General features: G+C 39.9%; 3 protein-coding genes across 3 annotated transcripts; all 3 read right to left on the reverse strand.

Moving 5' to 3' along the window:
• Positions 1-463: 463 nt before the first annotated feature.
• On the reverse strand, positions 464-4556 carry LOC111494158 (probable RNA helicase SDE3). Its single transcript, XM_023144032.1, has 5 exons — positions 4301-4556; positions 3123-3915; positions 2871-3044; positions 1257-2720; positions 464-910 (listed from the first exon to the last, which is right to left on the reverse strand). Exons 2-5 carry the CDS (start codon positions 3900-3902, stop codon positions 644-646), a joined length of 2685 nt encoding a protein of 894 aa, XP_022999800.1. The 5' UTR covers positions 3903-3915; positions 4301-4556; the 3' UTR covers positions 464-643.
• Positions 4557-5347: 791 nt separating this feature from the next.
• On the reverse strand, positions 5348-7647 carry LOC111494161 (proteasome subunit beta type-2-A). Its single transcript, XM_023144036.1, has 3 exons — positions 7421-7647; positions 7204-7327; positions 5348-5852 (listed from the first exon to the last, which is right to left on the reverse strand). The coding sequence occupies exons 1-3, from the start codon at positions 7576-7578 to the stop codon at positions 5520-5522; spliced, it is 615 nt and encodes a 204-aa protein (XP_022999804.1). The 5' UTR covers positions 7579-7647; the 3' UTR covers positions 5348-5519.
• A 346-nt stretch (positions 7648-7993) lies between these two features.
• Positions 7994-12076, reverse strand: LOC111494159 (protein tesmin/TSO1-like CXC 2). Its single transcript, XM_023144033.1, has 10 exons — positions 11905-12076; positions 11629-11753; positions 11303-11552; positions 10581-10945; positions 10399-10470; positions 10006-10186; positions 9833-9928; positions 9668-9734; positions 8747-8885; positions 7994-8679 (listed from the first exon to the last, which is right to left on the reverse strand). Exons 1-10 carry the CDS (start codon positions 11971-11973, stop codon positions 8310-8312), a joined length of 1734 nt encoding a protein of 577 aa, XP_022999801.1. The 5' UTR covers positions 11974-12076; the 3' UTR covers positions 7994-8309.
• Between the last annotated feature and the right edge of the window lie 840 nt (positions 12077-12916).

The following is a 12916-nucleotide window of genomic DNA, read 5'->3' on the forward strand; positions in this document are numbered from 1 at the left end:
TCCGATACGGTTCCTTCCGCTTGCTGTGAGCGGTCTCCTCCGCCTACGATTCCATTCGGCGGCATTTGCCTCTGTTACTTTCGTTGAGGACCTCAGATTTGGGGCTTTCCGTTGAATAGTACGAAGCTGATCGCTCTGTCTTCGTTTTTTTTTTCCTCTCAATGGCGGAATGTATTTGGAGAAGAATAATTCTCTAGACTCGCTTTGTGCTGGTATGAATTCGTTCTTTATTCATGACTTGAATTCCTTGATTCCAGGAATTCAAGAACCTGGTAATTCTTCTTATTAATATGCATTTCATCAATCTGAATCTTCAGGAAATTATGTTTATAGAATCTAAGAACATGCAACCGTAAAATAATAATAATAATTAATTAAATCTTCTCTTCATCGAGAAATCATCACTTGCTTGTCTCCTGCTCTCCAGTTGGATTTCTCGCAGAGATTTGAAAACGACAACTGATGAAGCCTTAAACATAAGCATGAAATTTTCTACCTTCAACGGGAAAGACTAGAAACAAAAGCACTCTTAAATTAACAGTAGAGTATATAAACAATGTTTCCAAGACATCTACAAAGATCTAAGACAAAAATAAGCAAGAAAGTATCTCTCTCCACTTCCTTTCTTGACTTGAAGCAAAAATTACTTCCAACCATCAGACCATTCATCTTCATTAACAACTGGTCTCGAAAATTCCATCTCCGGCAGATCTTGATTCTGGTCAGCTCCTTCAAATCCTGAACTTTGTCCCTCATGATTCTTCCCTGCTCCTTCAAATTCTGAACATGGTCCCTCTTCGTTATTGCATGGATGTTCCTCATCTGTGGGATCCTGCCTTTCAGGGAGGGAGCAACCTTGATATGAATCTTTGTCAACACACTGCCATAATAGCTTGCTCCAATACACATCCTGCCAAAACAACCAAGTCCTGCCATTAAGCATTTTTCACATTTGCTTCAAAGTCTGGAAATCGTTATGTTCAAGTTATCTTCTTAGTTATTGCAGAGACCCTAAGGCACTTCACAACGCTACATCTGCTAAAAGTTACTAAACTTGAGGGGAATGTGCCTATTATGAATAAATTTAAGAGTACACCATCCCTTAGCTCCAGTAAATATTAGTCTAAGGATTCTGCCCGTCAAAATTTTAGGTACAGAAAGTTCAGGTCACTAGAGATAATATTTCAATAAGGAACAAATTTTATCAACAGTATTTTACAAGAATGAACAACATTTACTAAAGTAACAAAAGTCACCTGATAGATTATATGGGGATTGCCAATTATAACCAGAAGAGATATCGCCCGGGTAATAGCCACATTAAACCTTCTTGGATTACTTAAAAACCCCAAACAGTAGGTTCTGTCAAACTCGTTATGTTTGATCGTTGATCGAACAGTAGAAACAATAATCACTTGCTTCTCTTGTCCTTGAAACTGTTCTACACTACCGACCTTTATATCAACCATATCAAGGCTATCAAGGGCTTTCCTTATTTTAATCACTTGTTGTCGATAGGGTGTTATGACCCCAATATTTTCGTCGACCAGATTTCCACCAGCAGTCAGTTTCTTTATAACCTCTACCACCTTGCTAACCTCAATTCGGTTGAACCATGATGGATTGTTGCCTTCCCTCTCATCACAACCTTGGATACCAAAGAAAAGAACAGGAAACTCCTTACTAGGAAGTGCTTCAAAGATATCTGCTGAATCCGTGAGGAAACTTTTTTCATCTTGACATGCAATTAATTCACCACCATAGAACAATGTAGAAGGAAGATGTAAGATATCCGGATGACATCTATAGTTTCTCAATAACTTTATTACATAGTTTTCATCCCCAGTGCAGTAATATTCACATTCAAAAAGCCTTTCCAAATATGATTTACTCAATCCATAAATTTCTGCTTCTTTAGAGTAAATCACTGGACCTAATTGCATGGGATCACCAGCAAGAACGACGACTGTTTTCCTAAGACAGAGGTTGGATATAGGAATTATCGTTTCTGGCTCTGAAGCTTGGCCAGCCTCATCCAAGAAAATGTGAGAGAAGTGGCCACGCTTTATATCTTCTGCATAAAGAAGGGAAGTACTTGTATAAGTTGACACAATAATCCTATAGCGCACAAGGGCACTGTGTGGAGGACACTTGAAAATTTGCTCATCAAAGAAACAAAAACGAAGGTGATCAGGCTTGATTTCCTCATATTGCCGTGAGCTTGCATTAAGCCTGAAAACATCATTATCACGAATTTCAACACCCTCCTCACTGAGGAGTTTCTCCAGTATGTGGTCCGCAGCACTATTTGAAGGAGCACAAACAAGAATACGAGCATTCTTTCTAGTTGTGTAGAGTTGAAGGATAGCTTCCACCAAGGTCTGAGTCTTACCAGTACCAGGAGGTCCATGAACTAAATAAGGTGGTGCTCCTCTGCAACCAAGGATCATCTGAACACAACGCATTTGTTCCTCATTGATATTTTGATTTATCGGCACCAGTGGATTAGTCTTGATAACTCTTCTATCCGAAAACTCATATGGGAATAGAAACTCCTTTGCCAAACTATCTGCAGCATCAATAGCCTGATAGAACCTCCTCATGTTAATTCTGTTATAGGTAAACTGGACATTGTATAGATTGAAGTCTCTGTGGTTAACGTGAAATTCTGGAGCAAATTTTAGGTAAACCTCATCAGCCTCGACGTGATGAATATAGCCCTGCACAATTCTGGAATTGATTATGGAACATGGACAAGGACATTCTGAATATTAAACCACAAATTACAGAAAAGATTGAACGAGCACGTCTAAACATGATTGCATACACAAAGGAGGAGTAGACAACTCAATATTAATGCAGACCTAGACCTGATAAGCGTTAACCGTGTCATTTGCATGTCCAGAAGGCATCTTGGCAAGAATAAAGTCTCCATGGACAAGTGAAGGCCTTCTCTCAGCAAGCCCTGGAACCTCAAGGGACAAAAAATGATATCCCTTTCTTTTCATAGTTACACGTTCCATATCGTAAGCTCTCATGTCTTCCTGCAGGCAATAACGGACCAAATTTCATATAATCTCAAACAGAAATGTGTAAATACATTCATAACCTCATTTATTTACCTCCAATTGTATTTCTTCCATGTTCAACAATGTCATAAAGTAGGGAACGTAGGTATCTCTTTTAAGTCCTTCCCTAACAGCACTAGGAGTCTCCTTTCTGTTAAGTTCATCTCTAATTCTTCTTGGGATATCATAATGGGGAAGAAAATTTTTGAATCCTCGACCTTGCGTTCTTATGGGACGTGAGCCAGGAATATAAGAGTCTGCTACCTCATGCCTCTTTTTTCTATCTCTTGAATACGGCTTCCTAGAAGCCAATGACTGGGAAATCTTATCATCTGCTAACAGAAAAGAAACGCGTTCTATTCTCTCATTGCCAACATCAAAATGCACAACGGTTGTGTGCAAGCCAATTTCTTTCGGTTTGCAAGACAGCCATACAGTAAGAGTCTCGTCTGGATGGATCATTCTATCCTCCAACGAAAAGGACTCCAAAAAAGCTTGTACAACTTCGATGTTCGCATTTGCCGAAGGGGGCTCCATTAGAGAGAGCGTAAACGAGTTCTCGGGATTGGATGCATAAATATTAACAGCCCATAGGTCCACCGATTCATCGGTGGTGTTCTTGATCGTAATTGCATCTGCCACTGATTCTCCTACAAAAACTGATTGTGGTTTGCCATTCACAAAAGCAAATGGCACTGAAATGATAATTGGACCTTCCTCAATAGGATTGTAGCTGCAAACAGATTTATCATCTTCATAGTCGATGTAGGAAATCTCTCCTCTGTCTTTGATGACAGAACAATCATCACCCCAATTATCACCAATGGTACCCATTGTCAAGAGGAAACTGACAGGAGAAAAGGGAAATCATAAGATTTAAACTCCTCACTCACGAATTTCTCTTCCAAGTTCAAATACTCAATAGAGAATGATACTTGAAATGGTAACATAAAACACAACACCCCATCAAAATCGAAGAATCAAACAAGAATCATCCACCAAAATCCCAGAAATCCGGATCAAGGAGTCAAAACACCCAATACAGAACAGATTAAACCATCCATTCTCCAAAATTAAGCAAGACCCAGATAAGAAGAACAACCAAAATCCAAAAAACATACGAAACTTGGAGACGCCAAAATTGAGAAAGCAACAAAATCCAGAAATAACGTATGAACAAAGTCAGTGAATAAGAAAAGTAGCTAGGAAAGACGGAGACGGAGAAAGCTCACTTTTGATCGAAGCTTATAAACCAGCAGAGACTCTGGAAGGGAATGTTGGGGCTCCAGTTCACTGCAGAATGCAGTAGAGAAGTAGAGATTGAGTGTTAAAATGGGGTCATCACTCAAAATAATGATGCTTTCCGGATCACCGCTAATACAAACCTTCACGATAATTGTGTAAACGTAAATTCTACACACTAAACCTAATTATTTAGGAAACGGAGTTTGGTTCACCAAGAATGTCTTTAGAGATCGTACTGCGTCCGTTAGCAGTCAAGTGAGTCTTATTTAGTGCCCCAATTCCTAGCGTTCCCATATTTTCCCTTCTTTTTTTTTTTTTTTTAATTTATTCATGATTAAGTAAATAAACCCATTTCCTAGGGTATAATTTTATTAACTTTTTTTTTATTAAAATATCAAACTACTAACAAATTTAAACTCTAAATGTAACGGCCCAAGTCCACGGCTAGTCGATACGGTCCTTTTTTAGCTTGGGTTTTTCCTTTTTGGGCTTCTCTCAAAGTTTTTAAAACTTTTAAAAAGATTGTTTCGTTCTCCTCTTCAATCGAACTGAGATCTCACAATCAACCCTTTTCCCTCCCCCCCTCGGAACCCAACGTTCTTGCTGATATTTGTTTCTTTCTCCAATCGATATGGGACACCCCAATCCACCCCTTTTGGGCCCAGCATTCTTGCTGGCACATCGTCTCGTGTCCACCCTCCTTTGGAGCTCAGCCTCCTTGTTGGCACATCGCCCGATGTCTGTCTCTCATACCATTTGTAACAGTTCAAGCACACCGGTCTCTTTAGACTTTTTGCTAGGGAGAGGTTGCACACCGTTCTCTTTAGACTTTTTGTTAGGGAGAGATTTCCACTCTTATAAGGATTGTTTCGTTCTCTCCCATAACTAACGTGGGATCATATAATATTTGTGAGTATTTAAGTTTGGAAGTTTTGTCTCATTTTTTTATCATAATTTAGCATAATTCTTCACTTAATGGACACCTTTGGAAGTATATGGACCGAAACACACGTTTTGGAAGTGCAATGACAAAAATTTATGAGCCAAAATACTAGTGATCCATTTAACTAAATTGAACCTGTTCAACAAATAGAGGCAACTCAAATGACAGCACAAGCCACTAACAAAGATCGATGAACCATGCTTCAGCAGGAAATAAGATTTGTATACAAAACAGAGAAAAAGACTGCAACAATGTCAAACTCCTCAGACTGGAAGTGCTCCAGTGTCTTTAATGGATTGACGCCATGCAACCTCCCTTGCCCCATCCTTGTCTACAATCTTGATCACAAAGTTTGGTGGAGCCACAACCAGCCTTGAACGTATCTCCACGATGCACTTATCCACCAACTCGATCGCCTCATCCACTGACATGCCGCTATGGTAATGTCTGTCCATCATAGAGAGTGAAAAGTAGGATCCATAACCAAAAGCACCTTTCTCAACCTTGTGAAGTGTTGCAATGTAGTCGATGTAGTAAAGCGATGGGCCACTCTCCTTATCGTACCCAGCCAGGAGGATATTTACAGAGTATGGATTCTGAAAATAAAAGATTCAGTTAGTTCAGTAAGAACCAATAGTCGCAGTTGCCTAACAAGAACAAAATGAACTCAGAAGAGATGCCTTGAAAGAGAGACACATCTCTAGACATTCAAATCCACAATGCATGCTTCTTGGTCTAGATGTAAGGATTGTATGAGATCCCACATCGGTTGGGGAGGAGAACAAAACACCTTTTATAAGGACGTGGAAACCTCTCTCTAGCATATGTGTTTTAAAGACCTTGAGGGAAAGCCCAAAAATGACAACATATGCTAGCGGTGGGCCAGACACCGGGCGATGTGCCAGCAAGGAGACTGTTCCCCAAAGGGGGTAGACATGAGGCGGTGTGCCATTAAGGACGCTGGCCCCAAAGGGGGTGGATTTGGTGGGGTTCCCACATTGATTGGAGAAAAGAACGAATGCTAGCAAAGACGTTGGGCCCTGGGGTGGATTGTGAGATACCGCATCGGGTTGGGGAGGAGAACGAAACATCCTTTATAGGAATGTGGAAAAAGTCCTTCCTAGTAGAAGCGTTTTAAAAATCTTGAAGGAAAGCGCAGAAATGAGTAGTGCCAATTAAGAAGCATCATTGTGAGAAAGAGAGGTGCTTCAAAAGCTAATGGATTTTAGTCATAGGTAATCGAATTAGAGTATCCAAGATGATCATATGGCATAGCAGTGCATAAGAACATCATTTAGTCCACCTATCATCATCAAGTAGCCATGCCCGTAGGTACGAGAACAGCGCAGTCTATACCTGACCTGCTCCTAACACTTCTTACTATGGGGCAAAATCAATCGTCTTAATGGCAATGCAGAAACACGAAATTAATAAGAGTCTAGTCCAACCTATACACCGCCAAATCTTGCTACTCGTTACACTTGTACATTATGTATGTTATGAGAAATCAACAAGAACAGCTACCCACTAGCATGCATATCTGGACATCTTATTAGGGAAAAAGGTAAGGATGCTAGAATTTTCTTTTTAACCAGAGTAAGAACCAACTTGTAACCGTTCAAACCCACCATTAACGGATATTGTATGCTTTGTTCTGCTATGTATCGCTGTCAATCTCACGGTTTTAAACTGCGTCTAATAGGGAGAGGTTTTCACACCCTTATAAGGAATACTTTGTTTCCTTCTCCAAAGTTGATTATGAATTTGAAACTCTGGGCCACCCAGAGACAATAAGACCAGAACTATAGTATTGTGGTACCCGGACAAGTAGATCCCATCCCATATAACCCAGATTTGATCGAAAGAAGATAAAAGTAGAAATGGATCTCCAAATACCCTAATAAAAACATTTCAAATCATCAGAAAAACAAAGCACTGATTATGTACCTTTCTCAAGGCGGTGGCGAGCTCACCTCGGGTAAAATTAGCAGCAGCAGCAGTCGTCAAGGGGATCCCATTTCGGAACTGATACAACGAAACATTCTTCTGAATGTACTCAGTGAACTGAACCCTACAAAGACACAAGCGGAAAGAAAAAAAGGATAAGAACCCCAGATTTCTGAGAAAACAAAAACATAAGTAAAAGCTCTGTAAATCGATCGACCTGTCACCAGGCTCGCCGCTAGCGGCGACGAGCTTGTGAGAGTCGAGAACCATAATCTTGTCCTCGTCGGATTTATGAACCAAGATGCTGTGTACCGCCGAAGAATCGGCAGCAACAATGGCGAAACCATTACCCACTAACCCGAAAACACATTCCATAATCTTGTTCTTGAGAATCCTCCACTCTTCGATCCTTCCCTCTCTTCCGATCGTGTGCTCTAAACAAAGTGGCACCAACAGCGACTTGAGCAACCCGTTTAGAGCATGGGCCTCTAAGCCCAATTCACGTTTAGAGTATGTGGGTTACAACTTGCCTGTTACAAGCCATTCACAAAAACACGCAAATTCTCTAATCTTTTAGTTTGATAATATTGGTCATTGGTCAAAGCTTACCATATATTTTATTACAACATGTGATTATCCACCTAATCTTCCTTAAGATAATCTTCTTGTCTTTTTGTAGCTCATCCATTTAAAGTGCTTCATTATTCCTTTCTATTCCTATATTTTCAAAACACTTCTCTTTTTCTTGTTGGAGTTGAATAGAAGCATTAGATATGAGTTTGAAAACAAGTTATTCAAGAGTAACCATACATAATCTTTGCTTTCTTAGAGAAATAAGAGAACCTTTAACCTAGTTTGACAAATCTTATGGTTACAAGTAGAATACATATAACCTAAACCAATGAATTATAAAATGGAATTGTGTCTGATAAGTATCAGGAAAGACTAAATGAACCCATTACATTAGTCCTAAACTTTATGATAAAATCAAGGGGAAATAGGTACCAATGTTTTGGCATCATAGGCAAGTCAAATTGATACCCAGATCGTCAGAGGTTGAGGTGTCAGTAATGGCTAAGAAGGAAGAGGATATGGCCTGGACTTCTTCACAGTTCACTGGGTCCATTCACTCTTGAGTTTAGATTCGTGAGAGAGGGGAAGGAGGGTATGGACTGCAGTATCAATTTCCGGCCGATTCGAGTCGATGGCAGTGGCCGGAAGTCGCCCTGTGGTGGAGGTAAAGTGATCCTCTTACTGTTGGGAGAAACACTCTTAACAACACCTGTGCTGGAAGAGCAACCATTACAGATGGTTTCTGGCATCACATCTGCACTGGGGGTTTTCTCAAACTTGGTCTCTGTTTGAATGATGCCTTGCTTCTCGAGTTTGAATCGAACACTCAATCGATACGAGGATTCGTCGTCAATGAAAGATGGAAGTTTCCTCTTCAATTGGAATGGTAGTGGAATCAATGATCTGAAAGGAACAGCATTTTTGTTAATGGTCATGAATTTTAATAAGATCAATAATAGTTTGTGTTTACCTGCATCGTCCTAGCGGTGTCGAGGGAACAGCACTGTTAGAGTTCTGCTGGTCTTCATCTTTCTGTACTTCTGCATTTTTTAGGCAATGTTCTCTTCCTTCTTCCTCTTGTTTAGTGTCAGTTTCTATTACAGCTGATTCTGGAAATCAAAGAGATTAGCATATGTAAAGAAACAAAAATTCCAAGCAAGGACGTTGTTCAATAAGAATTAACAAGTATTGCCTTTTTGTAAGATGGAGCATCGGTTGGAGAGGAGAATAAAGCAATATGGGTGTAGAAACTTGGGACGCATTCTAAAATCGTGAGAAAAAGTCTTAAAGGGAAAGCCGAAAGAGGACAATATCTGTTAGTAGCGGACTTGGGCTGTTACAAATGGTAGCATTCCTTATGAGGGTGTAAAAACCTCTCCCTAGTGGACGCGTTTTAAAACCTTGAGGGGAAGCCTAGAAGGAAAAGTCCAAATAAGACAATATCTACTGGTGGTGGACTTGGACTGTTACAAATGGTATCAGAACTAGACACCAGACGGTGTACTAGTGAGGATGCTGACCCCCAAGTGGGTGGATTGTGAGATCCCACTCGGTTGGAAAAGGGGAAGAATCATTCTTTATAAGAGTGTGAAAAGCAATTCCTAGAATGCGTTTTAAAACTTTGAGGGGAAGCTCAGGCTCTTGGGTCATAGCCAGCTAGTTTTGAGGAGGAAATACGTGGAAAGAAATTGGTAATCAAAAGAAGGGTTATAGGATGGATTGATAGCAACCGAGTTAAGTTTTTCAAGAAAGAACAAATACTTGGCTACATAATTAGGAAAAACTATTGTCTCTTCGAGGAAGGTTGTAAAAAATGCAGCGAATAGAACTAGATGATCAATGGAAGTATTGACGACAGATATGTATGATCAAAATCCATATCAAAACTCACCATCTTTTCTTCCAAATGCGTTTTTACAACCTTCACATCTGCAGTTGATGGAACACCCAACACCGCCCTTGTTCAAGAACAAAAGCACCAAGATAATTTCAGATATGAAGTGCAACACACCAGAGAAGAAGAACTTGACAAAGGGAAGGGATGCAATCAAATCACCTGATAGCATTCACAGTATTTTTTCAAGCAACTTGATTTCTTACAGTTGCATCCTCGTTTATGCCTCGCTGAAGCTGGAGTCTTGTTCGAATCATCCTACAAGATAACTTATCAAGTTCAAACTACAAGCCAAGTGCAGATAAATTCCTCAACGAAGTGGCATAATATCTAACCCCAAGTTCAGAAAAAGAATCCGAGTTCATGATCACTTTAGGAGCAAACGCAAGTGGATTGCGAGACTCGATCTGTCTACGAGTCTCAAGAACCATGGCTTCGTGTATCGGTTGGTTGAAACACTCTTGACATGAACATGGATCAATGCAGTACACACCAGCAGCAAAGCATTCACAATAGCTGAAGAAAATTACAGATTTAGATTCAATACTACTCTTTTAAATGCAGCATAAACTGTTCCAACGTTTCATTAGAAACTTAAACTAAACCATCATCGCAAGGCCTAATAATAGTAGAGTTTGCCTAATTTCAATGGATTGCAGCCCTTCAGGCATAGCAAACACAGATATCTCAGCATCAAGAATGGTGTTAGCAATGGCATTATTACTTACAGCTTCAAACACTTAGATTTCTTACAGTTACAACGTTTGCACGCACCAATTTCAGCATTTTCCATCAATGTCCTACAAATCCATTCACAAATCATCAGCTACAACGAACAAGAAAATCAACATCAATCCAAATACTCAGAACGAAGAACAATCTTCCCAGTAGACATTCAAATCGAACATACCCATTCTTTTTAGGGTTGATGAGATTGAGATTTTCCCCATTCAGATTCGCAGGTTCATGAGAAGGGTTTTCAATTTCAGTAGCCGATGAAGTCATAAGAGGTTGATCTTGAACGGAATTAGGACTAGAAATAGATGCAGAGGAGCTGGGATGACTCAGATTCTCATGCTTCAAAGTCGCTGCAATAGCATTCAAGTGCAAACCGATTCCAGGCAGAGTGCATCGAAATGAAGAAGAAGAAGAAGAAGAGCCACGGATTGAACCATCGCCGCCCGCCGTCGCCGTCGCCGCCGTGTTGGGCGTTCCCGCCATTTCGAAATCTAGACATCGCCTCGGCATGTTCCCGCTCTGTAGGTTAAGGAGAGGCTACACAATCCCAAGTTGACAGCCACACTTTCCATTAGTACAGTCTTTTCTTCTAAAATAATAATAATTATTATTACTATTAATTTTTTATTTATGATTTAATAGAAATCTCAACTTTTTTTTTTATTTTTTAACTACAGAAATATAGACTTATTTTGACTAAAATAAAATTTTAAAATTTTAGACTAAAACAAAATAATAAACACACAAAAACCAAGATTTCATCAAAACCCAACACCATTTTTAATGAAAAAACAAGAACAAGAACAAAACTTAGTTGTCTTTGTTTAAAAATCGACCATTTAGTCAACATAATCGAGATTCATTCATGTAACGCTTAAGAACCATAATCTTCACCTTGTTTCCAAACGAATCACAATTCTCATCTTCGGCTTCATCACTCCCCAACTCCATAGCTTCTGAGCTAATCCCAACCTCACCGGCGTCGGGATTGACAGTCTCCGGCGGCTGCATTCCGGGAGTAGCAGCGTGGTCGGCGGTAGGAATTTCCGGCACGAAAATCTCGAGTAATTGATCCATTATTATAACGGCTCCTTCATTTGAAGAAACTGGTGGGGAGGATCTGGATGGGTTGGGAAAATTCGGCCTGAAGAAATGGGATTCCGTTTAGAAAAAACCCAGAAAAGTAAATTAAATGTAATGTAATTGTGAATGATTTTTACCTTTTGGGGGAAGTGAAAACTGGAAGGGAAGGGAAGGAAATGGAGTTGAATGTTTGCGTAATGTGGATGGATTTCAGAGGCTTGATGGGTGAGAGGCTGTTAATGAAGTTGAAAACGGGGGAATCCTGCAGTAAATTAGAGAATTTCGTTAAAAGTAAAATGCAACATTAACAAGTTCTTAACCAGATCTCGAAGCTTTTCTCTGCAAAAACTCGAATTCGAGAAGAATGCTAGAGTTACAGTAAAGAAGCAGAGGAAGAAGAAGAAGAGGGAAACCTCGAATTTGGGGAGAGGAGGAGGCGGCGGAGGGTTGGTGGTGGGTTTCTTCTTGGGAGTGGAGTCCATGGCGGAGCGGCGGGGGGCGGTCAGAAAGTGGAGGGAGAAAGAATGAGTGGGTTGGACATGGATGGATGAGAGAGGCAGAGGAGGCGTTGAAGATGAAATTTGAAGAGAGCGGGAAAGTGAAAGAGAAGGCCTCTGCAGTATATAGGTAACTTTCTTCTTCTTTTTTACTTTTTCTTTTATTTTAAAATAATACAACTTCTCTTTTTTCTGCTAATTATATATTTTTTTAAATCATCCCGTCTTTCTTTCGGGTAAATATGATGCTGATTTTCGTTCTAAAATTTTAATATATTTGGTCGGTGAGAATAGGTCGTTTAAGTCCCATGTATAGGTGATCTAGATGTTAAGTTTTTCTACAATGAGGATACTACGTCCGTGTGATATAGTCACTATGCTCCAATTCTTACTTTAGTATATAGATCAAAGTGACGTCGAGCCCCTTCGGAGAGTGAAACGAAGGAAATGTCTAACCTGACCTTATTATTAGGTCATCCTATTTCGGTGCATCGTTGGATTCTTAAGATATGTGCTAGAATAGGCCTTAGTTTATCTTTTTCACGAATTAGATGATTGTTGCTGAAATGACTTATAGGTCCCGATGAGATGGTACAAAATAGAATCTTATTGACACTCGTTTTTCTCTCCAATTAATGTAAGATTTCAAAATCCACCCCCTTTGAAGTCTAACTTCTTCACTAACACTCGTTTCTCTCTCCCAATCGATGTGGGATCTCACAATTCACCCCTTTAGGACACAACGACCCTCCTTGCACACCGCCCGATGTTTTGCTCTTATATATATCATTTGTAACATCTAAGCCCACCGATAACAGATATTGTTCGTTGTGGCATGTTACGTATCACCGCCAACTTCACAGTTTTTAAAATGCGTCTATTAGGGAGAAGTTTCCACACCCTTATAAATAATGTTACATTCTCCTCT

The sequence above is a fragment of the Cucurbita maxima genome, unplaced genomic scaffold (genome assembly GCF_002738345.1).
Source record: "Cucurbita maxima cultivar Rimu unplaced genomic scaffold, Cmax_1.0 Cma_Scf00020, whole genome shotgun sequence".
In the NCBI taxonomy this organism is placed as follows: domain Eukaryota; kingdom Viridiplantae; phylum Streptophyta; class Magnoliopsida; order Cucurbitales; family Cucurbitaceae; genus Cucurbita; species Cucurbita maxima.

Excerpts from the sequence above, each read along its gene's own strand:
- LOC111494158 (XM_023144032.1), bottom strand. The coding sequence starts at position 3,902 with ATGGGTACCATTGGTGATAATTGGGGTGATGATTGTTCTGTCATCAAA. Across the intron at positions 3,045-3,122 it reads TGGAAGAAATACAATTGGAG|GAAGACATGAGAGCTTACGA; the intron begins GTAAATAAATGA and ends TATTGCCTGCAG. Across the intron at positions 2,721-2,870 it reads ACACGGTTAACGCTTATCAG|GGCTATATTCATCACGTCGA; the intron begins GTCTAGGTCTGC and ends AGAATTGTGCAG.
- LOC111494161 (XM_023144036.1), bottom strand. The coding sequence starts at position 7,578 with ATGGAATGTGTTTTCGGGTTAGTGGGTAATGGTTTCGCCATTGTTGCT. Across the intron at positions 7,328-7,420 it reads AGCGGCGAGCCTGGTGACAG|GGTTCAGTTCACTGAGTACA; the intron begins GTCGATCGATTT and ends GTGTCTTTGTAG. Across the intron at positions 5,853-7,203 it reads TCGCCACCGCCTTGAGAAAG|AATCCATACTCTGTAAATAT; the intron begins GTACATAATCAG and ends TTTTATTTTCAG.
- LOC111494159 (XM_023144033.1), bottom strand. The coding sequence starts at position 11,973 with ATGGACTCCACTCCCAAGAAGAAACCCACCACCAACCCTCCGCCGCCT. Across the intron at positions 11,553-11,628 it reads GTTTTCACTTCCCCCAAAAG|GCCGAATTTTCCCAACCCAT; the intron begins GTAAAAATCATT and ends CCATTTCTTCAG. Across the intron at positions 10,471-10,580 it reads ATCAACCCTAAAAAGAATGG|GACATTGATGGAAAATGCTG; the intron begins GTATGTTCGATT and ends ATGGATTTGTAG.